The 9632-nt window shown below is 38.1% G+C and overlaps 1 protein-coding gene across 1 annotated transcript; it reads left to right on the forward strand.

The window, feature by feature from the left end:
• Positions 1–4676: 4676 nt before the first annotated feature.
• On the forward strand, positions 4677–9404 carry LOC146746155 (uncharacterized). Its single transcript, XM_085499719.1, has 3 exons — positions 4677–4781; positions 6801–6896; positions 7344–9404. Exons 2-3 carry the CDS (start codon positions 6827–6829, stop codon positions 8297–8299), a joined length of 1026 nt encoding a protein of 341 aa, XP_085355845.1. The 5' UTR covers positions 4677–4781; positions 6801–6826; the 3' UTR covers positions 8300–9404.
• The last annotated feature ends 228 nt before the right edge of the window (positions 9405–9632 follow it).

A 9632-nucleotide genomic window follows, 5' to 3' on the forward strand; every position in this document is an offset into this window, starting at 1 on the left:
CCAACAACGAGGTAACAAAGTTACCTCATTTCATCGAGTATTGTTGGAAAAGTATGTATTACACACGTACGTCGCGATGTTGGCCGCTGTGGTATAACTTTTTTATTTTGTTTTCATCTTATCAAATTGTGCCTCAAATCATTTTAGTGCACATACGCTAATACGTTATGCTAGGTAACTTTTATAATTCTTTCACACAAAATTAAAAACGCCCTTTGACAATAAGTGATAAAAATATACGATTTGTTATATCGTTGAATATGAGAAATGATGACACAAATACAAAAATTAAATGTTTCAATAATTGTTATTCTTGTTATACTATGTTTAATAGGAATAAAATCACGTTCACCTGCGCATGCGTCAGATGGCCGTAGCGTGTCTTTGTTTACAAACAAGCGTCTACCCATGAGCCTTTGCGTTTTTAGCGTGTGTTGTTATCGTCGCTTGGGACTCAATTCCCGCGCGTTCGCAGTTGACGACCCTCCCGCTTTAACATGTCAAATAACGGCCAGGCGATATTTGAAAAGCACATAATGTGTGAACCGAGATTTAAATATGCTAGGATGTTCGTACTTTGAAATTTTTTTCATATTTAGCATTTAAAATTTGTTCAACTATTGAGTTTTAAATAAATTATACAAATGTCCGATATTTCATTATTTAGATAAGCCAAGTTTGAGCTGATCTGATGTTGGCCAATTTTATTTAAACTATAATCGTCGTTCTTAAGAACCTAAATGGTGGGGTTTAGTTCATTTTTTTATCATTAATTCTCGGAGGCGGACATCCGGTATTTTCACCGCAAGGCAACCATCTAGATGAAAACAAAGGCCGGAAACTTTCAGAAAACGGTACTTTGGGATGGTTGTTGGGACTCCTGGGCTCTGGACAGTGTAACAAGATTATCCCTGCATGTCCAACATATATAATTTTGGGATCTGGTGAATTTAGTTGCCACGAAGCTAAATTCGGGATTACTTCAATTTCGATTTTGAGATTTTTTCCCGAATTTAGCTATTTTGCACCGGCCTTTTGACCGGCGTTCCACACCAACTCGCGCAGAGCCCATAGAGATACATGGTACAGTGATGCGCGTCTTAGCAACGTGGGACGTCTTGTGACGTAGCTCCGCCCCTGAGGATAGAAGATTAATCATGATTTTGGTAGTGTATATATTTATAGTACTCCACAATAGTAAATGACGGTCAAACGTGTTCGGAATAAAGTATACAACGTTATTTGAGATTCAAAGACGCGAGCTTGCAAGGACCGTCACAGGTGATCGTCTACTGATATTTTAAATAAGTGTTTTAAAGAGCGCCACCACGCGCTTACTGGGAATATCTTGACAAACATATTTAGTGAAGGGTACACTCTTTTCTTTGTTCCCTGGGGACACTCCAAGCATTTCTACTGAATGTCTGAATCTATATTTAAATATTATTCCCGAGTGTATTGTGAACCAATTATTAGAATATTTGCGTCAGCCATCAGTGCAATGGCGGATGTATTGACTTTGAATTCGACTACTAACAAGAAAATGCAATCTATCACGGTGCATGCCATGGCGCGCACGTTGTTATTAACCTTTTTGAAACGTTGTGGAAGATTGTTCCTCCATTTCAGTGTCGCCTCTGCATTTCGTGGCTCGACGAAATTCCACTACCATATAAAACATATCCATACTGATATGGAAATATTCTCGATGACAACACATGAGATGTGAATTTCACGAATTCATAAGCATAGATTGACTTGCTTGCACTCTGTTGCCATTCCGATGAAAAATTCATGACAAATAAATATAAATTGCGTAAACAAAGGTCGGGATGAACACGAAAATCATGTGACCGCGAAATCCCAACAGACTTGCCATCAGTGTAAGCGCCCTCATATAACCGGTCAGATTCGGGCTTGTAAATTTGCATATACGTCGTACATACATATGCGCAGACCACAGTCAGCTGGCGCACACGTGATAATTAAATAAATATGATATTTATTATATGGGGGCCGCCATTTTGAATGACGCATACAACTAAATAAGAGACTTATTTAGTTTTATTTAAGTTTATCCAAGAAAGTGTGTATGGTTTCCGGGGTCTCAGTTGATATGTTAATGCCTGTCTTCTGATTGGTTGAAACATATTAGACTTGTCAATCATTACAAGCCCGAATCTGTGAGGCCGCTTACACTGATGGCAAGTCTGTTGGGATTTCGCGGTCACATGACTTTCGCGTTCACCCCTCGTTTACGCAATTAATATTTATTCGTCAAGATTTTTTCATCGTAATCGCAACAGACTGCAAGCAAGTCTAAAGCATAATAATGCGCGTTATGGCACAGGGGAATCCCCAACAACTGGATGTTTTACCAAAATACAGATTTAATGGTCAAAACTACAAAAACGGTACATCGTTAAATCAACTGACGTACTCTTTATGAATACACTTGTTCGTATTTTACCACGGTGGAATAGCAAAATAAATACGACAGGATGATTTCATCCTGAGAAAAAATATATGTAAGTTTACTGATAGGCGAGAGGAACTCGAATTGTGGTTCAATGCGGTTAATTCGATCAAAAAGCGGTCTTCGAATATGGTTATATGCTGGACAAACTACCAGAAAATGAGTTTCATCTTCAACAGCATCTCTACATATTTGGCAGGTTCTATTTTCCACTGGAGTTCAATAATATCTACCGGTCTCAATGTGTAACTTATGATTAGAGCACCGGAGTTTAGTTAAAGCTTGTCTGTATAGGGGAACACGAACGATATCCAAATAATTCTCATAAAAAATATTTGTTTTAAATTGGCGAAACGTTCGTAACTTATTTCTACTGTTTGGGGATCTACGAACATCGTCAAATAAAGCATCTTTCCAACTTTTGAAATAACAATCTCTTCCTTTCTTTCCAATTAACAACGTTATTTCATCTCATCAATAAACCTATTCTCCCAAATAGTGTTTAATTAATAATTTCTTAATAGCTAAAGCAACGTCACACGGCTGTGGCGATGTTTATACGTCACACGGCTGTGGCGATGTTTATACGTCACACGGCTGTGGCGATGTTTATACGTCACACGGCTGTGGCGATGTTTATACGTCACACGGCTGTGGCGATGTTTATACGTCACACGGCTGTGGCGATGTTTATACGTCACACGGCTGTGGCGATGTTTATACGTCACACGGCTGTGGCGATGTTTATACGTCACACGGCTGTGGCGATGTTTCGCGTGTAATTACATACTAGTACATGTTTCCAGATATGAGAAGATTTACAATATTTACATTTTGACAGGGAATAATTCATAAAACCTTGCGAATCATCGGTTTACAGCGGTATTCGTTTTTTTTTACATGTATTTCAATAACCGTAAAGAATATACTAGAAAATGCGTTCAGTGTAGACAAAGTTCGTTGCAGGTAATTCCTATTTACATTGCTGAAACCATATACAATTTCCTTATTTTTTCTGAGCGTCCAATCGTTTCGGTTTGTCATGTGATTGTGTGTTTGACTTGCTATTGAATAGTGCGTTTTGAAACAAGGTATGTGCGAATTCTCGTTTTCCCTCATAATTAGTGCAAATTCACACTATCAAATAAATCATATTATAGGTAATAAAGACCCAATAAAGTTCTATGAATACTCCCAGAGTACACCGGGTACCGTGGGTTGATTTCTTATGTTTTCTTATTTTAGTTAACATCTGAAACATATTGACCCTTAAATTCGGGGATAAGGATTCATATCATTTTCACACGCGTTGTATACTAGTATGTGGCGTTATTTAGCTTAGATTAGGATATGGCTGTGCACAATTGATATTTATTATTTTCCAAATGTACGGGGAAATGTTGCGGTAGATAGAGGGCGCTTCTTGACATGAGCAGTATTCATTCTCTAACGCTTAACAACAAACACAGACTTGTTTATTTACTTACGTTGAAATCTTGTCACCAAAGAGGCGGTGTAAATAGTATGTACTTGTTTTATAAAGGTCTTATGCTCATTCAAAATGAGAGAACAGTCGAAGTGTTCAATATAAACAGGTTTACACAGGGTTTCATGTTCTGTTGTATTTACATAGAGCATTGTCATTGAAAAGCATAACATTTGGTTTGGGTGGTATCCTCTGCAGTTCTGTATCAAAATTGTCAGAAAATTGGAACAAATCGTTTCACAAAACCCTTTTAAAGAATGGTGGAATCGTGGAAGCAGGTAATTTGAAAACACCGCTGATTCACGTATTGGCAATCATAATTACCGATGTCTTCACAATCTTGGTAATACTAGAACCATTGTGGGCAATACGTTGAGCTCATACTACAATTCCACACTAAAATACAATGTTCTATAATTAAAAAAAAAATATACTATATATTAAACCTATTCCAGTGGGTCACGTGTGGAGAAAAGCCAACCATGTCGCTTGTTCTAAGCCGGTGAACCAATGAACGTGCGTGTTATAAACCAGTACACGTTGCCACTTAGACATGCTGATGCCGCTATTATGTCGTCCAGTCTGTTCAGCGGACAATGCTATATGTTTAAAAGCATTGAGGGCAGAGCAGTGAAGAGAACCTCATTTGAAATCACTAAAGCAGAACGACTGTATGCATTGATATTATAATGAAGTCAAACCTTCAACTATTTTGGCCTGCAAACGACGAGCATGTTAAAGAGAATATCAATGCTTTTACTCTTGGATCGTGTTTAAGGACATCTCTTCCCTGTCATTGTCGTTACGTGCTCCAATAAGGTAGTATAGCGTCTTTCGATTCTCAGCAAGTACACCACTACGGATCCGCTGTTATAATCACATTCATTTAGTAGGAATGCCCCTATGATCAGTGTGGGTTATTTGAGGCATCTGTATTTATGAGTAACATGGCTGTTATTGGACTAAACCCAAATAACCGTAAAATGAATTGTAACAGTAACGGGAAGTTAACCTGACCTTCTAAGTAAGTGTAATTTATGTTGCTGTGTCAGTTTGCAGGTAGGTATGCTACGGGAAAAGGGACTATGTTGATTTTTGAGCAATTTGCTGGGGGACGCCCCCAACAATACCCTCTCTCTCGGAATAACAAGGACTGCAATGCTAACGCGTTAAGACATCAGACTCGAATCCAATGTACTAATATGTGAAAGTACGGAAATATCAGTCGGTCGACCTAAATGAACACTGTGAGAAGCTCATGTCTTCGATGTGTATCACGAAGTGGTTGCGTAATTACATAGAGTGACACGTTTCAAATCACTCTTTGATATTAGTGCCGTAGAATGTTGAGACGAATTAATAGAAGGATATACTGTAGAAGGAAGTAATGCATGTATATAGACTTACAATCATGGTGGATATACCCTCTGTCATTTTGAGGTCAGACGTATAATAGCCAATAATGTGTGTACGCGCTCTGATGGCTTTCTTGTATAAGGAACCTGTTTGTTTTGACATCGCATTGTTAGTGTTTGGGTGGAGTAGGTATTAGTGTAGAAATACATGCAATAGATACCCTGCATAATATAAAACAAAATAACCTTTGTTAATTCACCATGTTAGTGAGATCAAAAAAGTCGAAGTTAATGTTTGTTTCGAAATTGGTTTACTCAGGATTTTTACAGTGGAATTGTCATTTATATATTCGGTTTTGGTTGAATAGGAATTAATTTTCAGTACAATGAAATACACCTACATATTTTGAGTTTTGAAAACAATTCGAAAAGCTCGCTAATTCTAAGACTGTATTTTCGTCGCAATGAACATATTTGAAGGAGATGCATATGCCAACATAAGGATCAGGAAGGCAGGTGGAAATAATTGCTGGAAATGTACATAATGCTAATTAGGAATGCGAATTATTGTAAAATGCAGAGTAATTTTAAAATACTACGAATTCGTAAAGTCCATCTATAACTTGTACTAGTTAGGAGTGAAGCATTAAAAACTTTGGGTAGATAAAGACAGGAAACAAAATTAAAATATGTGTCCCCTTCACTTTTGTGCTATTTTTCCCATAATGAATTTGCTGTATTTTTTCAACTTGGCGGAATATCTTTCCCCTGGGATTTAACCGTTCAGGTTTTTTCACGTTCACTTCGCACCGGGAAGGCAATGTATGTAACATCTGCATTATAAATTATGGTACTTTAGGGGGCCTGCCTTCCAAATACAGTTGCAAGATTGGCGTCCCGGGCTTGAGTTTCATTGCAATGCGCTTGTCAGCAGCTTGTGTTAAAGGTCCTCGGCATACTGTACTCGCCAAGTAATGGATTTCCTAGAGATGGCCCGTAGCGGGAAATCATCTCTGATATGGGGCTCGGATAATCAATGGGAGTGGGAGTGGGAACAAATATGCATAAGGTTATACAACAAATTAAGTCATTAACACTCAAGCTGTAACTTGGACAGCTGTAACAATGATTTAATTATTCTGTGTTATTCTAGGTGCACTATAAAGCCACAATATACCGTTGCATCACAGGGAGCCCAGGAACTATGATCAACTGTACGCACTCCCTATGATCGAGGGGTATGAACGACTGTGCTTATACCTATCGACGTCATCTGACGTCACAAAATGACTTCATCGCTAGCGGGTGCAACTTATTGGGAAGGATTATTGCAATTTAAAAACAATGAAAATAAAGAGAATTCTTTCATTTCTGTCAGTGACTATTGTTAGAAGTTGATTCTGGAAAAACGACGTGGTACACTAAATCGGTGACGTCATATACACGTCATATGAATATTTACTTTATGTTACAATTGTTACAGGTTTGGCGCAAACAACATGTACAGAAATGGGACAACGTGAATCTAGTGAAAATAGTAACTTCCGTAGAAACGTCAAAAAAGCGGACAGACTACTTGGTTAGTTCCATACTTAGTATATATAATGTATCAATTGTATAATATATTACGTACACGTTAAGTGATTGACAGTTACATGAATATCAACCACGTAACTTGTAGCAATCATTGTATCTACAAATTACAAATGTCCAGTTCTCAGGAAAATTGTTTTATTCAAAGAAGTAAATTAGAAGTTCAGGAGTCTGTCTGTTTTGTATTTGTTACCTACAAACTACCATTCAAAAATGTCTTTATACTTTATGCAATTCCTAATGATTTTGCGATTCTTTTTGAAACCATGACCAAAAGTTGCCATATTCGCGTTAAATTGATGGTCGAATCAGAAAAAAAAAACGTTGATAGCGTTAACCTGACTTTGAGTCTCAAATTTGATCAGTTTATCCATAAAATGAGCCATATTCCTTATTCAAACAAGTTGAATGATCCTCTTGTTTTGTTTTTCAGACAAGATTGCGTCACTAGAAGCCAAAATTCGAAATCTTGTGGACGAAGGCGAATACAACGAAGCGGAGAAAAAGTTACAAAAACATTTAGAAATCTTACGCGAAATTCACGGAAAACGTTCGTCGAACCCGGAAATAGCAAAAAGTTTAACTAAACTAGGTCACGTGTACGATAAGCTAGGAAACAAAAGAAAGTCGCTACACTACCTTGAGAAGGCGCTGTCTGTTTGGAGGCAGATACACGGCGATTATCTCAGTAAACCAGACACGAGAATTGCCGATCTTTTGACAGATCTATGCAGAACGTGGAGGAAGGTGTGTGACTATGAAAAGGCGGTAGATTACGGAAAAGAATCTGTAACTATGAAAGAAATGATTTTTAAGCAACATAGAAATTCTAAAACTTGTCTCTCGTTAGCGAGCACGTATTATTATCTTGCTAGATCGTACTGTCACGAAGACGGGGACTATGCCAAGGCTTTCGATAGTTTGCAACAGGCGTCCTCGTACATTGATGATATATCCCAGCATTCCCGGTACTCTAGAACGCTTAAAGACGATACGCCGTTGATCCGATTCAAAGCGAAGATTTACCGACAAATGGCGAAAACTTACGAAGAGAAGGGAGATTACGTCTGCGCGCTTGACTACGTCAAAATGGCCTTTGAACTTTCTAAGATAGTTCACGGAGCAAACTCTGGTCATCGAGACATGGTGGTAATACTGAGCACCATGGTTTCCATAGAAAACAAACTGAAAAATGTCCGTATACAGCAACAACGTGCTCAGGCGATGAAGAGACTTCAAGAAAAGGAGAATAAAAATAATGAACTAGAAAGTGATGAAAAACTTCCTGCCGAGGTTCCTGCTGGAAGCATAGAACATTCCGTAGAGGGACCTGCTGGGAATGCGATCACGACAGTACAAGTACAGATAGAACACAATGACCAATCGTGAGCAATGGTTTTTGGCATTTATAGCAGTATATCATGGCGGCTTCTTAGCCTGACAAGATCGCGTGAATTGTGCTCTCCGCGGTGCTCCAAACCCAACACACTATGAGGTGTGAGGGCGCTACTCACGTCTACATGTCAGGCTACACGACTTCTCTCAAAACGTTTCACTGCGTATTCACGTGTAATTTGTGTATTTTCCGCCAGGTAGAGGTCGCAAACACTCCTGGTAAGAAAGGGCACACTAGGCAATCAAATGAGTATCATATTGTTAATGTGTTGCCATATCTTTGCTGAGGTTGGAGTTTTTCAAACGTAGACAATTGTGTGCCCAAACTGAATGTCAGTGAGAATATGACCGATAGTTTGAGTTCGAGCAGCAGATTCGTTCGGTTTGCTTGGAGTCTAGAAGGAATCCCAGGCGGGACCTCACCCACTCAATGACGACACGTCAGCATTGTTCGTCGTTGGTGGTTGAACAGGATTATCCACTGTGATATAATTCATCAAACTAAACTGTATCCAGCTGACAAAGTGTAAAAAAGGGAAGTTTAGGTCTACAACGCAAATCTGATGCAAATGCAATTTTTAATGAGAACACGTAATTTTTAATATTGCTGTCTGATACTCTGTATTAATAAGATACGTTGTGCTATAATTTATTCTGAACTTAAAAAAAACGCTGTTCTGTCGCTAACATCTGAGTACTCATTTAATGATTTAACAATACAATTCTCAATGCGCATGTGCAGTGGTTGATTTGGCTTGTAAAATGGTACGTACAATAACAACCACTGCATATGCGTGTCAGTGGTTTTGATTTTCGTGTCTGCAGTATGGAGTATCGAACAGTAATAACATCTGTCCACCCATATTGCATATTTAAGTGACTATATGTCAATTATTGTAGAACTAATAAAATATTTGGATTCCTTGAATATTTGGAAGGGTGTTATTTGACTCACAACTGTAACCAGACTAAACGCCTCCATCGAGCTGAACATCGTACTCCAGCCAGTGAGAGCGCAACATTGTATACTAGTTTTTGACCCAAATAATCATGAATTGATGATACTAACATACTCAATAAATCAAGTGAACAAAATTTACTAGTTATTTTCACTTGGATTTCTTTTGTGTGTAAGTGTGTCGTGTGCTTTATTTAAAACTCGGTTTACAGGAATAGCTATATCACAGGTTGATTCTATACAACAATTCCTCATCTTGCTTAATGGTTTACTAGAATAATACAATCCTAGAATAGGAACAATAAGCAGTGTTTTGATTACGTGTTCTTCAACAGAAGTGACAGTTAAATATCATTGACCTGAGTACTG

This window comes from Saccoglossus kowalevskii, chromosome 5, assembly GCF_978046115.1.
Source record: "Saccoglossus kowalevskii chromosome 5, keSacKowa6.1, whole genome shotgun sequence".
Classification (NCBI taxonomy): Eukaryota; Metazoa; Hemichordata; class Enteropneusta; family Harrimaniidae; genus Saccoglossus; species Saccoglossus kowalevskii.

Bases quoted from the DNA above. Each gene is read 5' to 3' on its own strand.
- LOC146746155 (XM_085499719.1), top strand. From the start codon at position 6,827: ATGGGACAACGTGAATCTAGTGAAAATAGTAACTTCCGTAGAAACGTC. The intron at 6,897-7,343 runs GTTAGTTCCATA...TTTGTTTTTCAG, and splicing joins AAAAGCGGACAGACTACTTG to ACAAGATTGCGTCACTAGAA.